The sequence below is a fragment of the Denticeps clupeoides genome, chromosome 18 (genome assembly GCF_900700375.1).
Source record: "Denticeps clupeoides chromosome 18, fDenClu1.1, whole genome shotgun sequence".
Lineage (NCBI taxonomy): Eukaryota > Metazoa > Chordata > Actinopteri > Clupeiformes > Denticipitidae > Denticeps > Denticeps clupeoides.
The window spans coordinates 17,264,969-17,291,465 of NC_041724.1; the positions used below are offsets into that span (position 1 = coordinate 17,264,969).

General features: G+C 41.1%; 2 protein-coding genes across 3 annotated transcripts; both read left to right on the plus strand.

Moving 5' to 3' along the window:
• Positions 1 to 938: 938 nt before the first annotated feature.
• hrh2a (histamine receptor H2a) lies at positions 939 to 11,876 on the plus strand. 2 transcript variants are annotated; one of them, XM_028960626.1, is made up of 4 exons: positions 939 to 1,020; positions 6,316 to 7,866; positions 8,782 to 8,863; positions 11,776 to 11,876. In XM_028960626.1, the coding sequence occupies exons 2-3, from the start codon at positions 6,680 to 6,682 to the stop codon at positions 8,786 to 8,788; spliced, it is 1,194 nt and encodes a 397-aa protein (XP_028816459.1). In that variant the 5' UTR covers positions 939 to 1,020; positions 6,316 to 6,679; the 3' UTR covers positions 8,789 to 8,863; positions 11,776 to 11,876. The 2 variants fall into 2 exon arrangements, 1 of the variants encoding a protein (XP_028816459.1); XR_003743041.1 differs by lacking the exons at positions 8,782 to 8,863; positions 11,776 to 11,876 and having other exon boundaries at positions 6,316 to 6,485; positions 7,596 to 7,651.
• A 6,811-nt stretch (positions 11,877 to 18,687) lies between these two features.
• On the plus strand, positions 18,688 to 24,718 carry LOC114768259 (T-cell leukemia homeobox protein 3). The gene is given in 4 exon segments (XM_074933605.1): positions 18,688 to 19,135; positions 21,719 to 21,953; positions 24,222 to 24,366; positions 24,368 to 24,718. Coding segments are annotated over 4 exon segments (792 nt in total). The 5' UTR covers positions 18,688 to 18,801; the 3' UTR covers positions 24,446 to 24,718.
• Positions 24,719 to 26,497: the final 1,779 nt, after the last annotated feature.

The following is a 26,497-nucleotide window of genomic DNA, read 5'->3' on the forward strand; positions in this document are numbered from 1 at the left end:
TGGTCAACTGCACATGTATATGTGCATATTTATCTAAATTATCAGTGAAATGTTCTGTTCTGATAAAAGGACAAATGCAGGTGTAAAGCGCAAGGTGAAAAGTGGAGAGCGTAGTGGAGAGGCAAGCGGTAACAGAGGTGTTAATGGGGTTGTATTTCATTTACATTTACATTTACAGCATTTATCAGACGCCCTTATCCAGAGCGACTTACAATCAGTAGTTACAGGGACAGTCTCCCTGGAGCAACTTAGGGTTAAGTGTCTTGCTCAGGGACACAATGGTAGTAAGCGGGATTCGAACCTGGGTCTTCTGGTTCATAGGCGAGTGTGTTACCCACTAGGCTACTACCACCCTGCACCCATTTCATGAGAATTAGGTTTCAAAACACGGTGGTTGGAGGCGGTCAGGGGGGTGGGGGTGTTAGCGGTGTCAAGAATACATATGCCACATACTGGGACCAATGACAGAACATTTGAAACTTTACAAGAATCAACTGAGTAACTATTTAAAAAAACAACAGTATAATTGATAGTATAAGTATAACAGTGATAAGTATAACAACAAGGTCAAATGAGACTAGAGAGTTAATATAAGTTAAACCATAAATATGTATATATCTAAACTATTAATAGGTAATAGTTGTTTTAAAAGTGTTGGAAAGTATTGGCCTTTATTTAAGGCCAATATTCTATGGCTGCAGATTTCCTTCCTAACTTCCACTTTACAAATGCCTATGAGATGATCAGGCTGAACGCCCTTTTCACACCTTCATTGTTTTGTTCACGTATCATTTCAGGTCATTGTTGGACTGATAAATTAGGGAAGAGAAAGTGTGGGGCTTGGTCTATGTATGTGACAGTGAGTCACAGTTTCACGTCATAATGAGATCCAAACACTTCAATCTGAGCAGAAGGGAGGAGAATGAGAAAGAGGTAGAGTGAAGGGGAGAGGCAGATATAGAGAGACGAAGGGAAGCAAACAGAGAGGAAGGACAGGCAGAGCAGAAGAGGCAAAATGAGGTGAGGGAAGAATTGTTCATTGTTTTCAGTTCAAAAAGCTTTGCACTTTGATTATCTGATAAGGGTAAATTGTGAATGCTTTATAGTTTGGTGACCTATTCACTGCTCTGAAAGCTCTGAAACCACAGAGGTTGTGTGAAAACACATGGGGGTGTGACTGTGGAGCATTTCCTCTGTTTAATGTATACACTTCATACAGACAGGCAGGCAGACATGTGTGTTTTTCAGTCTCTGCAGCATCTGAAAATAGGCTAGTGCACCCGGTTTATGTTATTTTAACGGAATTCTTCAGCATTTGGAACACTTACAGAGCAGGTTTCTGGTTTGTTTGTTTGTTAGGAGACTGACGTTTTTACAGCCTTCTGTTTGTGTGTCTTAGCGCTGTAAGGTTTTGGGGTAAATATGTACTTTTGTCATGTAGAAAAGAAATTGTGTGTGAGAAAGTCAGATAGTCCTTTTAAACAACTGTTGAGTTGGGAATTGTAGGACTATGTCATCTGTAGTCATATGACCTGGCGTGTAAGAGTGAAACATAGACACAGATCACAGAATATTCTGTGTATGTGTGTGTAAAAGAACAAACTAACTGGACAAATAGTGATAAAATTACATCACACACCAGAACAGTCATATCTCTCTCTGCCATTAAAGAGAATTAGGGACCCAGTTTGACTCTTAGGTGGAATTAACTGTAATTAATTTAAACATGTTTGGTTTATTTGGTCTGTATATTGGTATCTGTCCATACAGTAGTATGAGTACTGTTATACAAAGGAACACAGCAGGATCACTTAATGGTTAATCATATTCTGCAGCAGTAGCTCAACAACCGCAAAACCGCATCAACTTCAAACATCACACCTATCAAAATCTTATGGACAATCCAAGGATCAAAAATTGAATGAAATTTGGAGTTGAAGAAATACTGAATACTTGCTGTGGAAAAATAAAACATATTTTGATTGCTAGATAAGATAGCGTACCATTATTATTCCAATGAACTTTTCAAATACTTCATACCCCAAAAGTGATTTACTGTTCTGTGCCTCAAAGTGATTTTGTGCCATCAAAACCCACTAATGTGGTAAAAGATACATGTTCTTATTATCAATCAGTAATTGATTATATGAAAGACTTTTCGGCAATGAAAAAGAACACAAAAGGCTGTCTAAAAAAGACTGTCACTCACACAGATTAATAAAAACGCTGACCACATGGAAAAAGAATTTCTGTGATTGTGTCATAATATTAAAAAAAAAAATGCAATCTAATGCAAAGACAATCCTAGGGACAGGATCTCAGAAAGTGAGGTTGGAAGAGCACCATTTACAACAGATGCTATTGCAGAGAAGAATAAGCAATATGGTGGAAGCCTGTCAAACTCACAAATGAAATGCTCTGAGTGGGGAATTGTTCAGTATTGGCAGGTAGTTTTGCAGCTAGCACTGCAATCACTGCAAAGGGTTTCCAGCACACAGAAGATAAGGGACAGTCTGCAGGGTAAAAAGAATTCACCAAATTTGAATAACTGATGTTCTATTTCAGGGTACAGGCAAAATGACATTGCTGCACCTAGCAGGGTAAATATCTGTTTGTGTGTTCATAGTGGGATTTCAGCAACTCACTCTCTTTGTCTACCATCCCTCACAAAGTATCTCATAGACAAATAGAAAGCCTGCATGACAGACATGTGACGACCATCACCTTCATGGATAAGAAGTACAAAGAGAAACTAAGAGAAAAGAGTCCTGAAAGGCCACTCCTTTTTTTTCTTGGGTTATTTAAACTTATCAGCTGCAATGTTATGACCATTGTACTGCAGAACATTGTTCTACCACTAGGCAATAGTGTTTCCTTGAAGGAGTGTTCTTGGTCAGCAACAATGTTTAGGAGGGCAGATTGTATCAAAATAACATCTACATTCGTAGGCATGCCTTCTACCCTTAAAGGTCTCATGACATTTTGTTTTTATATAGGTCTTAGTCGTCCCCTAATAATAGTACATATAATTTATCTGTCAAGCTATTCCATTTCCAAACTGCATTATGTGAGAACAAAGTTCTTTCTCAGTAAAGTTTTTCTGACTAGTTTGCAACTCTGGTCGTCTTAGGTTATTGAGTTTGATATTTTGATTTTGTCAAACCACATTGACAGAGACAGCTGGGAGCACCATAAAAAGTAAGATAACAAATTACAAGATCATTGACAAGCTCTGCTTTTCATGTCATCAAACTATGAGGAATAACTCCTAAATCTGACAAAGAATATTGTGTACACATGGTTAGTACAGTAGTTTGTTCAGGGGGAGATATTTTGTTTTTTGCAAGTTGCTAGCTCACTACTACATAGCCCCTTAAATACAATGAAATGTAAAAAAAAGTATCCACTGTGCACAAGATAGTGAAAGTGAAGTAACAAAATGTCGCCTCTCATCTGTATTTAACACATCACAGGCAGTGGGCAGTGGTGGCCTAGAGGTTCAGGAAGCGGCCCCGTAATCAGGAGGTTGCTGGTTCGATTCCGAAGCTGCCACTGAGGAATAACATGACTAAAGTCTATCCTTCCGTCGACAGAACCTGTTGTTTTTCAGTATGGGCAGAAAATGAGTACGATTAAAATCCCATGTCAATGTGCAAGAACAGCAATAATTTAATTGAATGACATTCCAAATTCTAAAGTCCTCTCAAATATAAGGTATGCATCATAAGTTTTTAAGTATCTTAAGATGTAAATTGATTTAGCGTAAATAATTTTTTAAAATGTGCGTGCACGATAATTTTTTTCCAGTTGATGGTACTTAAGGATCTACGAATATTACCATTTGTTAAGTCACTAACTGTACATCAAGCCAAATGTCCATTGTGTTGAATTTAAAACAAGAGATCATTATATAGCCATATTCATAACTTACCCAAGGCCTCAGTCCCTGGTATAAGAGACAAAATATGATTATCATTCTGGTACATCCCATTTCTTTCCCTTGACGAGGTTTGATGATATGGTTTTAGTGATATGAGTGATATGATGTCTATTCTAGCCCTAGTCTGTTTTCGGTCTTGGTCTCAAATTAGTGTGTCTTGGTCTTGGTTTAGGCGGTCTTCGCAACACTAATATATACTCACTCACAGATATCATTTTCTTTTTGAAAAGAATTTTAGGGATGCACAGATATTTATGTATATACAGAGACAAATCCATATGTTATATAATTAATCCAGCTACAGACAACTTATTGGTAAATATTTGATATATATAAAATGAAAATGATGGCAGTAAAGCAATAAATGCTTTAAGATCTTGATAAACTGCGAAATAATCACACAACCAAATAATGATCAGCAGGTACATGACTACGCTGCAATAGTGTTACTGATGAAATCACCTACTGTTAACCATAAGAAGATACCCATGCTTTTTGCTGATTGTTAGGGCAGTGTTGATTATGGTTACTCAAACAGAAGTAATGAAAAGGAGGGCTGATGGTAAAAAAAAGTTTAAAATAACATTTATTTCCCTTCCTTTGAAGTCATACTGCACCTCATACAAGGATTAGACTATGAACGTATGAAAGTTTCTCACTCATATTTCACACACATATCCTATAATCCTCCTAACCCAAACAAATGCAAACCAATGTCACTTCTAATAAATGAATGCCACAGGAATCCAGGGAGAGAACCTCATTCGTTAGAGCCAGAACATTTTTCCCATCACATCACCACCATGAGAAACCTTGGACTTCTATGCCAGAGGGGTCAGGGGTCACCTTAATCCTAATTACTCACTGGCCATAGACAACACCCAGGAAAGTGCACTGAAGTAGAATTCTCAAGAACGACATGCATTTTTAAGGTTAAAGAGTATCACTGTTGACCCTGGTGACTTGAAACTAGTACAACATTAGGCATTTGAATGCATGCATGCATGTATAAAGAAATGGCTCACAGAAATGGTGTGTGAATTACATTTATATGTGATCTATTTAAGTATGGGTGGTAGTAGCCTAGTGGGTAACACATTCGCCTATGAACCAAAAGACCCAGGTTCAAATCCTACTTACTACCATTGTGTCCCTGAGCAAGAAAATTAACCCTAAATTGCTCCAGGGGGACTGCCCCTGTAACTGCTGATTGTAAGTCGCTCTGGATAAGGGCATCTGATACATGCTGTAAATGTAAATATACATTTTCCCACTTTGTCTAATATAAAAACAATGTGTTGCCATTTTTTTTTTTTAATTAATTAATGTACTTCATTTTAAAACATCATTTTAACACTTCCGTCTCTCTCTCTCTCACACACACACACACACACACACAGACAAACCAGGCCAAAGTGGGTAAAGATATCTGCTTCATGCTGTAGTGAGGGAAGAAATGCAGAGACGGGGGATCCGGCCAGATATTGAGAAGGATTATAGGCACAAACAGGTTCCAAGTAGCAAAGCTTTAGGTCTGAGAGTGATTCCACAAGAGGGCCTATCTGTGCCCAGCATCTTTTCTCTATATTTTAAACTTGGCAGTGAAAGATGCACAATTTCTACTTGTAAGTCTGTGAGTGTGTCTGCGAGTGTGTTTGAGTGAGTGTGTATAATGTGTTTGGTTTGGACACCGAACAAAGGGTAGCAAACTAATGGCTTATGGGCACATTATCTGTGTTTGTTTGACGTTGAGCTTTTTCCTAATGAGCCTTCTAATGTGGGCAGGGTCAGGAGGAACAAATATTTCATTCTCACTTTTTCTTTCCCCATCTCTTCATCCAACACATATTAATGTATGTCAGGACAATAATACAATTTGCTGTTTGCATTACAGTTATTTTTGCTGCCCCTTGTCAATCGCTGACTTTTATGTCAAGCATGAACAATGTTGTTCCCATGGATTTAAACTAAATGCTGTATGTTAATCTCTCCAGTGGAAAACACAACCATGATTTTAATGTGCAAACAACATTTCATGTACATTATAAGATGTTTTTTGTGCAGGTATTGGCAACAGGAATGCCAAAAAATGCTGTGAGCTAATAAAAAATACACTTTTTCCTGTATTTGTTTTACCTGACATTATGCTTTCTCCAGGTACACATTTGCACATATATATGCATATAGACATTTTTATATGCATATTATACCAGAGAGTTAATGAAATTCCATATCTCTTGCCTTGACCTGTTGATTTACACAGGAGAATTTTTCCACAACTCACTTCTTTGATAACTGACCATGTCCTTGTCAATGTACTATGCAAACATCCTGTGTAAACGCTGGACTGAGTGCTTTCTCTTTTTTGCCTGCAGGTCCACTGAGAGCCTATAGCCACGAGAGGACACCATTCATCCGTCTACCACACAAAGAAGATTCTCAGTCAGCTTACTTTGTCTCTCTTCATGAAATTTGTTGCGATACTATTGTCTTCATTCAGAGGGAGCTAATAGAAGTGCCTTTAGACATTCACGCATCTACTAAGGTACCAGCTATGGAAATGGTGTCAGATCCCTGTTCATTAGGAAGAACCACTAAAAATGCAATATTCGTACAATGACAGGAATTGTGTGTGGCACTTTGCATCACCAGTATTATTCATCATGCAAATACACTGTGCATGCTAGTGCCTAGCACTAGTTTTAGGCAACATCAAATGCTCTCTCATGCTGAACTCTCATGAAATTGGCGATCTGCAGAATTTACATGAAAACACACTGGAAAAAAAGGATGTGGCCTCAGATCCTGTTGGGAGTTCTTCTGTCTCTCCTCATCCTTGTGACTGTTTGTGGGAATGTACTGGTTTGTCTGGCCGTCTGTGCCACCCGACGTCTGCGCTGTGTCACCAACTGCTTCATCGTCTCCCTGGCAATCACTGACCTCCTTCTAGGGGCTCTGGTGCTCCCCTTCTCTGCATTTACAGCAATTAGACGAGACTCCTGGCCACTGGGCGCTGCCTTCTGCAACATCTTCATCTCACTGGATGTCATGCTCTGCACTGCATCCATCCTGAATCTACTAGCTATCAGTGTGGACCGCTACCTTGCTGTCACCACCCCACTGCGTTACTCCACCCTGCTGTTGCCACGGCGTGTTGGTGTGGCCCTGGTAGTTATCTGGCTGGTGTCAGTGGGACTGTCCTTTGTTCCCATTCACATGGGCTGGAACACCCTGGATCTCAGTGTGCAGAACCAGGGCAAGGACGACCAGAAGGGGGTGTGCAACTTTGAGCTCAACCCCACATACGCCATGGTAGATGCACTGTTTACCTTCTACCTGCCCCTAGTGGCAATGTGTTGGAGCTACTGTCGTGTTTTCCACATTGCTCGGGATCAAGCCAAGCGGATTATCGCCACGAGACGTTCTGCGGACAACAGCTCATGGTCATCAGGAGTAACTGCAGTGGCCGTACGGGAGCACAAGGCTACGGTGACTCTAGCAGCAGTGCTAGGAGCTTTTGTCATCTGCTGGTTCCCATACTTTACCTACTTTACAGTGAAGGGTCTGCAGGGGGAGAAGCTTCTAGGAACTGCCTACTCAGTGGTGGTGTGGCTCGGCTACACTAATTCTGCCCTGAACCCTTTCCTCTACGCAGCCCTGAACCGGGACTTCCGTTCAGCCTATGGCAGGCTACTGCGCTGCAGGCAGGGGAGGGCGGGGCAACCTGGAGAAGGTGGACCACCAGGGGGAGGCCATGGAAGAGGAGACTGGGAGGTGGGTCTCCTGTGTGGACACACCCACCTATCATGCCAAGCAGGTCTAGCTACAACGCCAGGGGTGATGCTGCAAGAGATAAAAGGAGGTCTTCCTGCAGCAATAAGAAATGTTACAGCAGTTACCGGGGTTTCCAGAGAAACGAGTGACAGGTATGGATAAATGATGTGGAACACAATGAAAAAAATTGATGTGGTGATCTTTTACTATCTACTTGGCTTCCTTGTAGATCGTTTTCAAAAATGCAGATCTGAGACAGACACTAATTGCAGCAGTAAGATTGGAAATGATACAAGAAATCTGTAAAATCTTCCTATCAGGATTCCAAGAAATCTTTGTTCTTCAGAATGTATCTTATTGTTTAATTTCATATTAATGATGATGTCTTATTAACAGTTTTTCCACAGCTGCTAAACAAATTTTAATTAACTTGCACCAATGGATGAAAATCCATTCAACAGATGAGTGGTAAATTAACAGATGATTTTTGCTAATACATGTATGATTACTTCAAAACCAGTCTCGTCTGGTCTAGACTGATGACTGATGATCTATTCTAGCAGGTCGGGATTGTGCCTTTTCTTTAATTTGCATGATGTTTCACATAAATATATTGTGTTTACCTTGTCTTCTGAGCACATTTGGATTTCAATGATGCTCTAGTTTCATGAGTGGAATACCATTTGAGTTTTATGTGGGAGTTCAATTAAGCTTTGAAGAATAAATAATTCCAATTTTTTAAATACTCATCGAACGAGTGAATTGTGTGTGCAAGCATAGGAGCTCAGCTCAACTTATGGTTAGCTCCGTTACTGACCTTTATGAGGACAGTGGAAGCCTAGCAGTTAAGGAATCGGCCACATAATTAGAAGGTTGTCGGTTTGAATCCTTGTGTGTGCCACTAAACAAAGCACTGTCCCCACACACTGCTAACCGGGCGCCTGTCATGGCTGCCCACTGCTCACTTAGGGTGACGGGTTAAAACCAGAGGACACATTTCGTTGAGTGCACTGTGTGCTGTGCTGCAGTGTATCACAATGACAATCACTTCTTTCTTTGTGTTTCAGATACTAGTCTCAGATGCAGAAACAGTTTATTGACCTGAGCAACAGGGAAGTGACACCAAACAAACACTGAAACAACCAGCAGGTGAGACCCTTACCAATAAAAATACAGATAAATTTTTGTTGTTTTAACCTGTAAAGAACCATCATTTTGATTGCCAGGATTGTCATTTAAGGAATAAAGGCTCTGGCCAATGATACTGCAGTTTGGGGGACCACCCAGAGACCAACAGAGGATGTGTCACACAACTAAGGATTTGAACTGTATGAACTGTAAAAATGTAACATAAATATATAAATAATAATGATTGCTTTATTAAACGATTTGTTTGTGAATATCATTTTTAGCTGTGTATTTGAACTTTTATTTTTAATTTCATTCTTCCTTTTTTTCCCTTCACACATTTCCATGGGGGTTCGTGAGCTGTCAATAATTCTAGTTTGACATAAAATTAAAAACAAAAAATAAAGGCAGGCCCATCACACACATAAGGTAATTTGACATATAAATCAGAAAGAAAAAAATGAGAAACAGCAGGGATACAAATATTTACTATTTTGATATGACAGACAGATGCTACCAAAGTTGAGGACAGGATTCAAATCCTGGACTGCGAAGGCACCAGTGAGGTGCCACTGAGTAAAGCATCATCCCCACACACTACTCCCCAGGTGCCTTTCATGGCTGCCCACTGCTCACCAAGGGTGATAGGTTAAAAGCAGAGGACATATTTTGTTGTGCACTGTGTGCTGTGCTGGATCACTTCACTTTCACTTTCATATAAACTGCTCAAGAAATAAAGGGAACACAATGTTACTGAAAGAAGGGGCACAGATAGATTTCCACCCAAATATAGGTTATCATTCATGGTATACACTTTACAATCTGTTGCAAGGGTATATAATTTGTAGTCTATGCACCCACTCACATTGGTATTGTGAAACAGTAATATGATGTCAGTATTGGGATAATTTCTCATAGAGGTAATTATCTATAAAGACGTAGTATAGAAAAGACAGGCTTGTATTGATGTGGATATAAACGCTGTGACCAAGCATTACTTGATGATGTGACCTCTGATCTCCATACATGAATTACATGCCACATCACAACTTCTGATGTCTAGTGCAGTCCAGAATGGCACTAAACTTATTATTTCCTTAATCATTGTGTAATCACAACGTAATATTTCCTAAATTTATACAGGGGCTTCATGGTTTAAATTATAATAGTCTTTTTATACTTGTTTTATTTTTTATCTGTGTCTCAGAATTAGAATCAGAATATCTTTATTGCCATTGTAACAAGTACAATGAAGATGCAGATATATTTAAGTTATATATCTTAAATATATCTGCTGAAGAAAACTTGACACATCATCAGTAATGTTCCTTGGATAACTGGATTTTTCAGGTCTTTCAACATCAAACTCCCTCATCCAGGTGACCCAGCATGGGTTGATCAGTCCCCAGCTTGTCCAGGTGGCTAACTAGCTTCCAGAACTCTATGGATCTCCTCTCTTGAGCTATAGCCATCTTGAGGCTCTCTCTGCTGCTTTGATGATACTGCAGATTGCTTTTCTCTTTCACTTTCCCTCAGTGCCTAAAATGCTTAAGGCTCTGGCCAAGGAGCATGCCTCGAAACCTCTGCAACCAACCTTCACTGGGAGGCACCTTGTTCTCTATCCAGTGGTGGCCTAGCGGGCAGTGGTGGCCTAGCGGTTAAGGAAGCGACCCCGTAATCAGAAGGTTGCCGGTTCGAATCCCAATCCGCCAAGGTGCCACTGAGGTGTCACTGAGCAAAGCACCGTCCCCACACACTGCTCCCTAGGCGCCTGTCATGGCTGCCCACTGCTCACACAGGGTGATGGGTTAAATGCAGAGGACAAATTTCACTGTGTGCACTGTGTGCTGTGTATTACATGTGACAATCACTTCATTTTTTTTTTTTTTTTCACTTTTTTTTGAGCCTGCTAACAATCGCTGACAAGTCCGCATATTTGGAGAGGTTCCTTTCAAATTCTTTTTCCAAGCAGTCTTCACATGTAACTGTAAGTTCCAGTAGCACAACTTGCTTGGTAGCCTCAGACACAATAATAATGTCTGCTTTTAGGGTGGTGGCAGCAATGTGGCTGGGGAACTTTAACAGCGTTTGCGATCTACCATCCACCATCAGCTGCCAGTCTCTAGCAATACTCTAGCAGTACTTGTGTTCTTTTAGCTACCTAACACATGTCATGAATATTATTAAAAAATCTAATGTTGGTAATCAGAGAAAGTCAGTAATGCATAACATGTATAGCATACTATACAGTTTATGTTTGAAAAATATTAGATAAATATCATAATTATGATAAGCAGGAAGAGTCCTTGGGTGGCTCATGATGAGCATTGTTGTGCCATTTTATCTGCTTCCATAAACAGTTGCAATGTGATGAACAGTGGTTAGAGGGCCCCAACAGACCATGCACCATGCACACAAACACACACACACTTTTGCTAGTTGCCTGCGTGAACAATCTGCTTACACATATCCTTGCCAACATTTGCAAACAGTCTCTGTTACGAGACTCCAACATGCGGTGTTTGTGTGTTTGTATGCAATCTTCAACATTATCGGAAGATTTGAAGAAATCAAGAGAATCAGAACCTAAACAGAGATGTTCTTGAAGCAGGGGTTCTCAATCCTTATCCTGAAGGACATCCTGAGAGAATGCTGTAATTTAATGGAATCAAAGAATATCAGATGTTTCTTCAATTTAGTCCCACAAATCCAAAAACACTCTAAAATGACAAGTTACATAAAGGTTAAGAGAAACAACATAAAAACAAATAAAGTCAGTAATATTGCTATTAGTTGGTTTGAAAGTTTAAAATTTTAGTTGTTGACAAACATCCATTCTGCAAATATTTACCATTTATCTGTAAAATAGTGTTAAACCTGATAACATGCCACATGGTGAAAAAATGTGTGTGTGTGTTTGCTCTGTGTGGCAGGTGGATGTTCAGCAGGAGAGGCACGGACTTGATCACCCCCAACTGTGGAACAGAGGCATTTTGTTGGAGAGAGAGTGAAACACAGAGGAATATGACACACGCACAAACACAAATTTGTTTTAAGATTAGGTTTTATTTAAACAAATTGAAATATAAATTCACAGTAGAATACTGGCTACTAGTTGCATCACAGTAATCCTAATCCTGTTATGTGCACTTGCCGTTATCTCCCTCGAATTTGTGGATTGTGGGTTCCTTTTAACGTTCCTAAGGCCCTTCAGCACAGATAGGGATCCTCACTGATGTAACAAGCGTCAGATGGGGCTTGTTATGTCCAATCCACTTCACTACAAAAACCCTGCACCCTGAGTCTACAGAGCTGTTTTTCATTGCAAATCCGGATGTGTTTCATACTGGTTTGTGTCGCCTGTGATCAGTGTGTCTGTGCCTTTTGTCATACAGGATCATGTGTAAGCATGCGCGAGTGTGAGAAAGTGAACAGTCTTCATAGGCCTGGAACATTGTCTGTTCATTCTCCAAGGCATAGGACTGGAGAGGGTTACAAACTGACTCCTGATTTTCACCCAAGGGAAAATCTGTCAGTGCAAAGGCGTGGTTGAGGATTTCTTCTTGTTATTGGCTATTGTTTGTTCCCCAAAATAAACCCTCTTCCTTTTTCCTATATCCCCTCTGTGTCCATTGTTCTTCCCCCACATCTCCAGCATGACAATAGTAAAGTGAAGTGATTGTGATATGCTGCAGCACCATACACGTGCACACAACGAAATGTGTCCTTTGCTTTTAACCATCACCATTGGTGAGCAGTGGACATCCATGATAGGCACCTGGGGAGCAGTGTATGGGGGGCATTGCTTTGCTCAGTGGGACCTCAGTGGCACCTTGGCGGCAACCTTCTGATTACAGGCCCGCTTCCTTAACTACTAGGCCACCACAGACTCTATATATATGCATGTATTTGCAAATCAAATTCAAATTTTATTTGTCACATACATAGTCATACACAGTATGATATGCAGTGAAAGGCTTTTTGTGACTGCTACAGGCCACAGTTTTGCAAATGTTGCAAGTATACAGACGGCAGTAAAGTAAAAAGCGCAAAGATTTTGTGCAAAGTGATTTTGTGCAAAGAGTCCAGAGTGAATGAAAGTGTAAGTGCTGGAGTGTATTAGAGTTCTGTCCTATCTAGTGTTGATGTTGAAACCTCGGAAAGCCTGCGGGAAGAAGCTCATTCTCTCTGTGTTGAACTTCAGGGAGCGAAAGTGTTGGGGTGGCTGAGGTCCTTCACTACCTTCCTGGCCCTGGTAGAGCACCGTTTGCTGTAGATAGATTGAAGGTCAGGGAGCTTGGTACGGATGATTCGTTCGGTTGATCGAACCACCCTCTGTAGGGCTCGCCAGTCCTGCATGGTGCTGATATTTCCCATCAGGATGCCCTCTATTGTGCAGGAGTAGAAGTTCCTGAGCACCTTGGAGGGTAGTCTGAAGTCTCTCAGGCGTCTGAGGTGGTAGAGATGCTGCCGGGCCTTTTTCACCATGGTGTTGATGTGACAGGACCATGACAGGTCCTGTGTGATGTTAACACCGAGGTAACGGAAGCTGTCCACTCTCTCCACTGGGCTCCTACTGATGACAGGGGTCTGGTAGGTCCTCTCCTGCTTTGTACTGAAGTTCACTATTAGTCGAGTTGCCAAATGGCAATCAATGACTGAACAGCTGGCAATGGCCATCATTCCAATTTATGGGAGTCACGTTACATCATCTCTGTGTTGCTCCCAGTCACGTGGATGGATTCACGTGACACATAGTGAGTTTGTCAAAATTGGCTCCCGCCATGGAACAGGTGTGAGTAATTAGGGACATGGCTGGAGCCTGGTTATAAGTTTGGAGCAGCCGGTCGGGGCTGCAACATTTTATATGGACCCTGCAACTTAGGTGTTTAGTTGTTTTAAGTTCTGGCAATCACCACACATGTGCGGGTTTGTTTATGTTCTCCCTGTTTTTGGCCCTCGTGCCATTTTGATTTGTGTTGTTAACAAAACATTGTTTACATTGTTTACATTGTTTACAGCGCTTCATTCCCCCGTCAGCTCTTCCGGTGGTGTAAGGACAGCGAGGGAGAGATGGACAGCGAGGAGGAAGACAGCAACACTAGGGTAAGCTGGTGGAAGAGGGCAATGGGAAGTCGCCAGCCAGCAACTGCATTGCCGGGACTGCCTCATGGGGAAGCACCAGCGCCCCGACCTGCTGCAGAGAACGTCTACCACCCTTCACACCACACGCCCACCACCATCTCCAGCAAAGCGACCAGGCCCCTGTGGGAAGTACCCAGGGTGCCTGGACCCTTCTCGGGAGCAGCAGGTACATGCCAACCCTTCCTAACAACCCTTCCCTCACTCACAGATGCGGACACTGCAACTTAGGTGTTTAGTTGTTTTAAGTTCTGGCATTCGCCACAAGCCTGCGGGTTTATGTTATCCCCTTTGTTTCCCTTGTTTTTGGCCCTCGTGCTGTTTTGATTTGTGTTGTGTATAATAAATCAGTCTTTCCAGTATGTCCCACCTCTGCTCTTCATTCTCCCCTCAGCTTGTGGATGTGACTAGTTCCATGAGACTTGCGGCCAGGAAATACCCAACACTGTTTTCACTTAACATTTCACATGGGAACTGTGCATTGGATTGAATGGCAATATTGAACAAAAAAACTAGTTTAAAATCTGTGTTGAAATGGTATTAATTAATCCCTTTCTAGTCCAAAGCATTTTTCACTCTAGAATTGATCTGGGAACTTTGAAAGTGTAAGTGAAGTGATTGTCATTGTGAAACACAGCACACAGTGCACACAACAAAATGTGCCCTCAGTAGCATCTTGGCAGCTCCAATTATGGGCCTGTTTCCTCACCTGCTAGGCCACCACTGCCCAGAGCACATACATTTATGATGAATATGTAAAATAAATAGTATTGCAGGCTGGAGTATTTAAGGTGAAACATAACAGGTTATGTGTACTTCTATCACACCATATAGGTCCTCCGCTTACTGCTGCTGCTGGGCTGAAGTCTCACAACTGTTGAAAGGGGAGGGAAGTGGGATGCTTCCAAATAAATCACATATCATTTAAAATATTATAAATCCAAGCTCATTGTGTCACAATTTTTCTGGGTTGTGCAAAATTGCAGTATAAAAAACAAACTGAATCTGTGCTTATTAATTTACACTGGGGTGATTCTTGGGTTGGTGGATATGCTTTGTTACTGGAGTGCACAGGTCACCAAACACACACACACTCATGCCGTCCCGCATGGTGGCATGGCGGTTAGTGACCTGGCCTCATACCAGGTCACTCTCCCTGTGTGCTCTCCCTGTGTCACAGTGGGTTTCCCTCCACCTGAAGGCATACAGACTGGCACATGTAGACCCTAAATCTTAATTTACATACTTAACAATATGTATTTATTGACTTTGCCATTCTACAGGCGAAACAAACTATAGTATAATGTTTCCTGATCTCATGATTCTCATTTGCCATACATGCATGGTGAGCTGTATAGACAGATGTGTGACTTTCCTAATCAAGTCCAATCAGTATAATGGACAGTACCTGAGTTAACTATATGAGCATCACTGCAAAGGGTCTGAATACTTATTTTAAATTTTATTTGTTAATAAATCTGCAAAAACTTCAACAATTGTGTTTTTTTCTGTCAATATGAGGTGCTGTATGTACATTAATAAGGGAAAGAATGATTTAACAAATGGCTGCATTATAACAAAAATTTAAGGGGGTCTTAATACTTTCCATACTCATTGTATATTCATACAATTATATATTATCAATGCCCTTTGTCATGTTTTGTATTGTGTGTTACTCCATTTGTCTCTCTGTGTACTTGTATATGGTGAATAACGTTGAGAAAAGAAAAGAAAAAAAATTACATTTTCACACTTATATACACACACACAAACAGATAGAGAAATTAGAGATGGAGGGAGGTATTCACTTGTTTCAACCATCATTGTTATCCACTCTGTATCAATAATTCTAAATACTGAGATACAATAAAGAAGTAAAATGAGAGCAGGACACCGTTGACAAATAAGGTGGTATGTAGTGGCTGTGGTTGTGTTGTATTTTGTCGATTTTGCCTGTTTTTTTATTGTCTTTATTTGACTTAACATATTGGGAAATGTGAAGTGGTCTAAATTACAGCATCAGTGGGCAGAAACAGAGCTGTGGGTAGAACAGGTGGGACTGGTGGCCAGGCAGACAGCCTCCACACTGAGGATCCATCAGGCCAAATGAATTTGGGTGCTAGAGTAGCTCTGCTGCCAGCAAGTGGCTGGTGGCAGCTGGTCCCTTCTGCCCCTCCCGTCCTCAGGCTCCATGCGGGTAAGGCAACAGGAGGGGTGAGAAGGTTAAGAGCCAGAAGAGAGGAGGAGAAGGAAGGCATGGTGGCAGGCTGTATAATCTCCTTTTATTAAGTGCCCAGAGCATGGCCCTCGTGGGGCGAGCAGGAGCGAGAGAGAGAGTGATGGCATTCCAAGATAATGAAGATATGCACAAGCAGCCTCACACACCCCCACCATGATGGTCATTAACCAGAACTTATTAACTGCCTCCGTGAAAAACTGCACCATGAGAAAAGCTTTTTTTTTGTTTTTTAAAAAGAAATTGCAGCAATATATAAGTTATATTTTGCACCATAAACTGCAAGAACCAACTACAAGATCTTTATCTTTTTAGTTCTGGTTGCTTTCTTATTACATATAAACACTCATCATTTTCACTAGTGTCACTGGTGGGGCAATGGTGCACTAGCAGGTAAGGAAATGGACTCCTAATTGAAGGGTTGCGGGTTCAAACCTTGAACCACCAAGGTGCCACTGAGGTCCCCTTGATCAAGGTACCATTCCACACACCGCTTCCCGGGACCTTTCATGGCTGCCCACTGCTCACTAAGGGTGATGGGTTAAATGCAGAGGGCATTGTAGTGTGCTGTTTTTGCTGTATATCACAATGACAAAAGCAAACGCTTTGACGTTTTTCACTGCCTCAGTATAAATCCAGGCAATCTGCCCCCTCCCTTCTTAACTCAGTCATCTGTCTGGAATTTTTTCTTTCTCATTCAGTCCCACACTGCTTGAAAACTCAGTCAAAAAATTGGCTGGTGGTCACAGAACATGTCTGCCTGATGCATGGCACATTTGGCTTTGTGGCCTTTCTTTCAAACCCCCTTTGGACAATAAAAGGCGGACACATCTCATCCGATACCGACCAACCCGCTTTTAAACGCTGCGCATCATTATAAAACCGTAGAGGAAATTTTAAATGCTAGATTACTAATCTCGCCTCTTACATTATTTACATAACAACGCTCGCCGAACACTTTTCTTGTCTTTCAATCTTTATTAATCTTTGTGCTTGACTAAAATTGATAAGACCGGAGACACTCGCAATAAAAACAGCTCCTGCGGCCCGGCATCCGCACGCGTCATTATGCAGATGAACCCGTGATTTCACAGATAAATCGTCATTTTGGGCGGTTTTATTTCATTTATTTCATTTTTGTTCTTCATATCCGTGTTTGTCCATTTGCCGCCACACCGAATGATCTGGTACTTGATACATCTGGGACCCCGACTACAGAATCCAGCCTCTCCGAAAATGGGCTGAGGCGCTCGGGGAGCTCAACTGTCAGCAAGCAGGGCTGGATTACGCTAAACTCTGACTAATATCAGCAATAAAAAGCTACTTGGCGGATAGTGCTATTAATAGCTGTAATGGTGATACAAACGGCAGCGTGTGCGCCTCCTGCGCGTCTCGAGCGCGCTCACGATCTGTAAAGTCGTTTAACAATTAATGCAATTTTACATTTCACTTATTTCAGCTTTTCTAATAATAATCAAAAAAACTGTAAAAACTCATTAAAACACGAATATTGCATAATGTTTTCAATAATAAATAATAATTTAGAAAATGTGCAATTAAACATATAATTTGCTTTGATAAAAAAAGTATAACTGAATGATAATGATCATAATAAAGCGGTTGGTGATTAACTGTGTCAACATGAACCATAGACCAGACCACTACTGGGCATACAGATGGTGAATAATTTCAGCCAGGACAGCAATGGGATGATTGAGTCGTTATTGCCAAATCCGTCCGCGTGCGTTTCTGTTCAATAATCATTCCTACAATCTACTGTGGAAAGGGGATCAAATAATCACGAGATGTTACGATTAATACAAGCTCCAAAAACAAAATTCAGAATAAATCGATCATGAAGGAAGGGGATTGACATTTTAACGAATATATTATGGACTGAAAATAACCAGATGGATTTATCAAGTTAACACCTCAGAAAATAAATTCTGAACGCTGTTCTGAACGTTATTCATATTTAAGTAGGACAGTATGACATCTTGGCACGTGCTCCTTGCAATAAATCATTAAGGCAAAACAACAAGCGAATAATAGCAATAAATTGTTTAATTGCAATAAGCACCTGCCGAGTTTATGTGATTCCGTTTTAAGATGTAATGGATGTAGGGACTTTGGTAACACTTGGCAAGGATTTTATATATTATACAAATGTTTTAAAATTACTCTGTTCCGTAGGAAGAGCTGCTGAAGACTTTATTACTTATAATTATTACTATTATAAAATGTGCCCCGGTTAGTCAGCAGTTTGTGAGCTCGTCGCAGGTTTCAGTTCTAGACGTCACTCCGTGGGGTCACGCATGGTCCTACATCTGCGACAAATAGAAAAAGAGCCTGACAACAAAAAAGCAAAAAGAAACAAGCACACACACGCTCTCAACAGGGCGTTCCTAACCTTCCACGTGTGAGCAGTGCACGCGTGAGAGTCCAGAAACCTTTCGGGGCAGTGAGGAGCAGTATGGACATCAAGAGACTGACACCAGTCCAAAATCTTTGAAGAAACCATTCTTCAAAACGGTTTCTTTTATCCAGTTTCTCATTGGACATCAAAAAAAACATCTCGCCAATGGCAGGAGTCTCCAGTCCGCCATCCGCCTCCACCAAAATCAAAGAACCCATTCGCTTCAGCATCGATCAGATCCTCTGCAGCTCGGAGCTGGACAGCCGTCGCGAGCGCTCCTTCGCGTGCGCAGCGACATGCGTGGCCTTATGCGCCTCCCCATCAGGAATCACCGCACCGCTGGACACCTACGTGGCGAACAAGGCGTTGATGCACAGAGGAGTGATCAGGATCGCAGCACACAGACCCATCACTGCTGCGGCCCCATCTCCTGCAGCGCCGACCATAGGCTGCCCATGGCTGGAGAACAACAGCAGGCTTCACAAGGACATATTACCAGGTAGGGTTTAACCCACATATCCACACATCATGCTGCACAGTCCACATCTCAACACATCATGCTGGATAGTGCCACATATCCACACATCATGCTGGACAGTTCCACATCTCCACACATAGGGCGGTGGTGGCCTTGCGGGTATAAGGGAACGGACCGTAATCAGAAGTTTGCCAGTTCAAAGTGCCATAATGCTCCCCTGATGCCTTTCACGGTGGCCCACTGCTCACCAATGGGTTAAAAGCAGAGGACACATTTTGAAGTTTTTTCCAGCATGATGTGTGGAGATGTGAGACTGTCAAATAGGATGTATGGAGATGAAGAATTGTCCAACAGGATGCAAAAGTTAAGTGATTGTCAATGTGAAACAAATTCAAAACATAAACGAGATTAAAGCATTGATATTTTTCATATGATAAAAATATTAATTGATGAAGGAAAGCTATGGCTGTGTCCAATTATAATTTAAAGTGTAGGGCAGGCCAACTACGTTGTCATTGTCGTCATCTTCCGTTTATCTGGGTCTGGGTCGCAGGGGCAGCATCCCAAGTAGGGAATCCCATACAGCCCTCTCCCCAACCACCTCCACCAGCTCCTCTGACAGGACCCCAAGGCGTTCCCAGACCAGATTGGAGATATAATTTCTCCAGCGTGTCCTAGGTCGACCCGGGGGCTTTCGGACATGCCCGAAACACCTCCCCACGGAGGCGTCCAGGAGGCATCCTGAAAAGATGCCCGAACCACCTTAACTGGCTCCTTTTGATGTGGAGGAACAGCGGTTCTACTCTGAGTCCCTCCTGAATGTCTAAGACCCTAACCCTATCTTTAAGGCTGTGCCTGGCCACCCTACGGAGGAAACTCATTTCGGTCGCTTGTATCCGCGATCTTGTTCTCTTGGTCATTACCCAAAGCTCATGACCATAGATGAGAATAGGGATGTAGATTGACCAGTAAATCGAGAGCCTTGCGCCACTCCTCCACTTGAGGCAGGACTTCTCTCTTGACCTGGAGTTGGCGAGCCACCCTTTTCTGGTTGAGAACCATGGTCTCAGATTTGGAGGTGCTGATCCTCATTCCAGCCGCTTCACACTCGGCTAACCCTAACCCTAACTCAGCAAGAGCTGAAGGTCAGAGCCTGATGAATCTAGGAGGACCACATCATCCACAAAAAGCAGAGACGAGATTCTCCTGCCACCAAACTCAACACCCTCCACACCACGGCTGCGCTTAGAAATTCTGTTCATATAGGTTATGAACAGAACCGGGGACAAAGGGCAGCCCTGGCGGAGTCCAACCCTCACCGGGAACAGGTCCAACTTACTGTCAGCTATGCGAACCAAGCTCACGCTCCTCTGGTACAGGGACTGAATAGTCCTTATCAAAAGGCCATCCACCCCATGCCCCTGTAGTGCACCCCATAGGGTCACCCTGGGGACACGGTCATAAGCATTCTCCAAATACACACAACACATGTGGATTAGTTGGCCAAACTCCCATGCCCCCTCCATCACTCCAGCAAGGGTAAAAAGCTGGTCCACAGCTCCATGGCCATGACGAAAACCACATTGCTCCTCCTCAATCTCCTCCTCAATCTGAGCTTCCACCGGACCCTCCTCTCCAGTACCATGCCCTGTAGGCCTCCTTCTTCAGCCTGATGGCTCCCCTAACTTCTGGTGTCCTCCTGCGGGTAAGGGGGTTACCGCCACAACTGAAAAAAGGTTCAACTGACCACGGAACAAAGTTATTTCGGACTCAATGTCCCCCACTGCTCTCTAGACGTGGTCAAAGCTCTGCCGGAGGTGGGACCATCTTGACAGGTTCTTCTGCCAGCAGGACAATGGGTGGTAGTAGCCTAGTGGGTAACACACTCACCCATTAACCAGAAGACCCAGTTTCAAATCCCACTTACTACCATTGTGTCACTTAACCCTAAGTTGCTCCAGGGTGACTCAGTTCTTTCTCTTTCCTTTTGGCCCTTCTTTTGTGTTTATTAAAAACCCCTTCATTCCACAATGTCCTGCTTTTGTGCCTTGTTCTTAGCCCAAGATGTGACAACAAAAGGCATTTGTATGGATTTGTACAGTACTATAGACAATAAACTGTACACAATATTTTTTTTCAGACAAGAAAAATACTTTATTTTTTATATTTAATATGAAAGATGAACATCCATATACCTGCATATTTTGAAAAAAAAAGCTATAGACAGGGCATGTCCATACACAAAGGTATTTGTATAGATTTGTCAAGAATAGACGATGAACTAGCGATACAATATATACAGTTGGCAGTGGTAGGGAAAACAGACCCGTAATCAGAAAGTTGGCGGTTTGAATCCCCAAACCACTGAGATGCCACTGAGCAAAGCACCATCCCTACATACAGGCCACTGCATCACCAGGTGATGGGTTAAAAGCAGAGGACACATTTCATTGTGTGCACGTGTGCTGTGCTCACAATGACAATCTTTTCACTTTTACTTTTTCACTTTAAGTTTACCATAATTTTAGGAGAGATTAGTTGCAGTTTTGTTGGTTATTTTAATAAATTACCCAAATAATTCTTGGTCCAATTTGCTTCCCACAGCACTGATTCCATTCACCATGACCCGGCGCATCGGGCATCCATACCAGAACCGCACACCGCCAAAGCGGAAAAAGCCACGGACATCATTCACTCACCTCCAGATCTGTGAACTGGAAAAGAGGTTCCATCGGCAGAAGTACCTGGCCAGTGCTGAGAGAGCTGTGTTGGCCAAGAACCTGAACATGACGGACGCCCAAGTGAAAACCTGGTTCCAGAACCGCAGGACCAAGTGGAGGTTGGTCAGCTAACTTAAAGTCAAATTTAAACATCAAAATTAGATAAGCAATACTGCCACAATTTAGGCAACTGACATGCTCTTGATGCACTTAATGATCCACTTAAGCCTCCAATTTAAATGCATGTTCAAATGGCACTTATATCATTATTGTAATTTGCTCTATATGTAATGCAACTAAAAAACATTATTATAATCATAATTAATATCATTAGAATTTCATAAATGTTCTAAGAGTACTAATACTAGTGCTAGTACTAAAATAATTTTATCCCCTGCTAATTTTGTAAATTTGCCCAATAGCAAAGAAACTATCAGTCTATAATTTAAATTGTATGCTTGTTTAAACAGTGAGAGACAGAAAAATAACAAAATATCTCAAATAATGTATTTCAAATTTGTTAGAATTAAATTATTTTTTTCATGAAATAAGTGTTTTAACCCCTATCAATCACCAAGATTTCTGTCTCCCAGTTAAAGAGCTGATATTTGGAGCTTCTCAATTAGCTGGGTGAGAAGGTGTCTGTTAGTGCTATTATTCACAAATGGAATAACCATAAAATAACTGCCGATTTCCCTTGGTCTGGAGCAACTCAAAACTACTCAGGAGGAACTTCTCAATGATCTCAGGACAGGTGGGACCATAGGTCACCAAGAAAACAACTGGTAACACACTACACTGTGAAGAACTGAAATCCTGCAGCCCAAAGGTCCCCCTGCTTAAGAAAGAATATTGACAGTTTTGCCACTGAGCACCTAAATGACTCAGAGGAGGACTGGGTGAAAGTGTTGGGGTCAGTGGAGACAAAAGTCAACTCAACTGTTTAGAGGAGGATGAATGCTGCCTAAAAACAACATCCCCACCATCAAACGTGGAGGTGGAAACATTATGCATTGGGGGTGTTTTTCTTCCAAGGGCACAAGACATCTGCACCACATCAAAGAGGATAGATAGGGCCATGTACCATCAAATTCTGGGTGATAGCCTCCTACACATGGGCAAGGATACAAAAGATTTCCTCAAAAAGAAGCAGATTAAGGTCTTGAAGTAGCCAGTATTCAGGCACTTTATCCTATAGGAAATCTGTGGATGGAGTTGAAGGTTTGAGTGGGACTAAATGCCCCTGAGATACAGTACAGGCCAAAAGTTTGGACACACCTTCTCATTAAATTTTCATTACCATTTACATTGGTAAATTTTCATTGAAGGCATCAAAACTATGAATGAACACATGTGGAGACCTGGCCTACACTGTCACTGGACCTGAACCCAATCAAGGTGGTTTGGGGTGAGCTGGACTGCAGAGTGAAGGCAAAGGGGCCAACAAGTACTAAACATCTCTGGGAACTCCTTCAAGACTGTTGGAAAACCATTTCAGGTGACTACCTCTTGAAGCTCATCGAGAGAATGCCAAGAGGGTGCAAAGCAGTAATCAGAGCAAAGGGTGGCTGGAATAGCTCTAGAATATAAAACATGTTTGTACAAACTACAAGAAACGTCTCACGTTTGTGGTCGCCAACAAAGGTTTTGCAACCAAGTGCTAAAGTGTGTTTTACAAAGGGATTCATAACTATTTTGAAATGCATTTTTCTGGATTTACTTTGTTATTGTTATGTCTCTCATTATTCTTCAACATATTATTGACATTATAGACGGACTCTAATTACAGTGGAGCAAAAAAGTATTTAGTCAGCCACAAATTGTGCAAGTTCTACCACTTAAAAAAGTCAGTTTTACCCAGCGACAGCCCCAAAACATCACTGCTCTAGAGGAGATCTGCATGGAAGAATGGGCCAAAATAACAGCAACAGTGTGTGAAAACCTTGTGAAGACTTACAGAAAACGTTTGTCCCCGTCATTGCCAACAAAGGGTATATAACAAAGTATTGAGATGAACTTTTGTTAGTGACCAAATACTAATTTTCCACCATAATTTGCAAATAAATTCTTTAAAAATCAGATATTCTGTTTTTTTTTTTCTCATTTTGTCTCTCATAGTTGAGGTATACCTATGATGAAAATTACAGGACTCTCTCATCTTTTTAAGTGGTAGAACTTGCACAATTGGTGGCTGACTAAAAACGTTTTTGCCCCACTGTATTTAACTGATAATATTAGTGGGCACACTTACGAAATCAACGGGTTAATTTTTTTTACCTGTCTGTAGTATCATTAACAACATTAGCAACCAACACAATTTTAAGGGCTTTACGGTGAAGAATTAGATATATTGTTAATATTATTTATCATGTATCCTATTTACTCAGGCGACAAACTGCAGAGGAAAGGGAAGCAGAGCGTCAGCAGGCCAATCGAATGCTTCTTCAGCTACATTCTGATGGCCTCCAAAAGTGCCTGGGTGAAACTGTGACAAGTGACCCCATGTGCGCCAACAACTCCTCCCTATTAACTTTTGCAGGGGGTGCAGCCTTGGGCTAAGGAGGCGGTCGGAAAGCTGGGCAGCATCAACAGCAATGAGTTCAGGAGATGAACCAGATGATTGTTAAAACATTTTGTTTATAATGGCCAGAAATGTTTCCCAAAATAATGATAACTTCAATATAAAATATAGAAATCCTTCACACACTCAGATCACATTTCTTGAGTACCTCATATGAACCTGCACAGTACCTGTCATGGTGATTACTTCAGATTATTATTATTATTTTAGGGCTTTCTGTCTCTGGATGGGTGGCTTCTTGAAGTTAATGAGGGTGAAGTCAACTAGGGTGGTAGTAGCCTATGAACCAGAAGACCCAGGTCAAATCCCACTTACTACCATTGTGTCCCTGAGCAAGACACTTAACCCTAAGTTGCTTAGGGGGGAGGGGGAGGGGGCTGCTGTCCCTGTAACTACTGATTGTAAGTCAATCTGGATAAGGCCGTCTGATAAATGCCGTAAATTAGTGTGTGAGACACATCACTCCATATACAGCAGCAACAACACAGGGCAGGGCAGATTTAATGTTGCTGTTGAGAACTTGGACCATGATCAAGTGAACATTTACCATATTAACAATGTGTTTGCCATATTGAAAATATTGAAATATAATATGTTTGGCTTTTTAACAATTCTGATCTAGGAATAACAAGATGAATTAATTGGTCATAATCTAAAAATGAATATCTTAAAAAAAAGGATACACTCTTTCCTATGCACACCAGAGGCATCTACTTTGAGATTTTTACATCTGCTAGCATGAAAACAGACAAGCTACAAAATGTTTGTCCAACCAGTTTTACAGATTCAATCCAGCCTCTTCGCTGTCTTTTAAAGGATGTTCAGGCTTGTACAATCATGTGAACATCCCGTAAAATGTAGGTCTTTAAAGAAAATATCAACTTATTGATATTAAATATTCTTTCAAATTTTATCACTAGATACCGGTGATGTAATTGCATAAACCATGCTATTAGCGTTATTAATATCATAGTGTTTTATTAACTTCAACCACTTCACTAACCTACATGTATTCTAAAACAAATAACAAAATAACATGTAATTAAAGGCCAATGTTAGGATACTTTATGCCCTATAGCTAGACTTTTACCATTTTAAATAAAATAACATCCTATAACCATTTATCGATTACTGACATTGGCTTTTTTCAAAAAGGGAAACTGATTTTAAGGGTGTCTTATGAGACTGTTTCAAATCACACCACGCCATTTCAATAGTATTTAGATCCAAACTTGGAATGCTCAATTTCTGTCATCTAAGCTAATTTACTAGAATAAGGGGTAATTTGGGTCATGTTTCATGGTCAACTCCCACTTCAGCTTTAACTTCCGCACAGATGGTCCCACATTTTCTAATGTCCAAAGCACACTCTTGATCATAGCACAGGTGGCTTTTTTGACAGCAAATGTTTCCTCTGTGCACGCCTCCCAAGTAAATCAAATGCCCATTGTAACTTTTTTCTACTGCATTTTCATTTCAATGAGTGCAGTTTTGCCATAATGTATTATGTAACAGGTCATATTTAAAATGGTTAATTTATAATTTTTTTAAGTGCTTGAATGTTGAATGTTTGCAAACCTTATATTACACTTGTGGGTGAAAAAAAAATATATATATATATATATATTTTGGTAATGAACAATAAAACCATGACAACAAGCCATTTTTAAGGGTTCAGTGGTTAGTCAAGTTTATTTGATGTTTATCTTCTTTGTTGTCTCTGTAAATTATGTATTATACTAAAAAACACAACATGATTAATTCTTGATACAGTTCAAATTTATTGATATTATTTGTACAACATTTCAAGAACTGTTCTTGTTCATGCTCTGTTTGTTTGTCTGAGGCATTGTGATTACATGACTTAAAAGAAATATTAAAACCTGCCTAATTCTTTATTTGTGATCATGTTTATGTGAGAGCTATAGTGTACGACAAATAACTGTCATGTGTTTTGCACACATGAATAAATTCCACAGCTTTGTTTTAAAGGATGGCTTTGACTCATAAACAGATTTTAACTGTATGGCTTTCATTTTCCTTTTTTCTGTCACAGCGTGAGAGGAATCTGATCACAGTGTG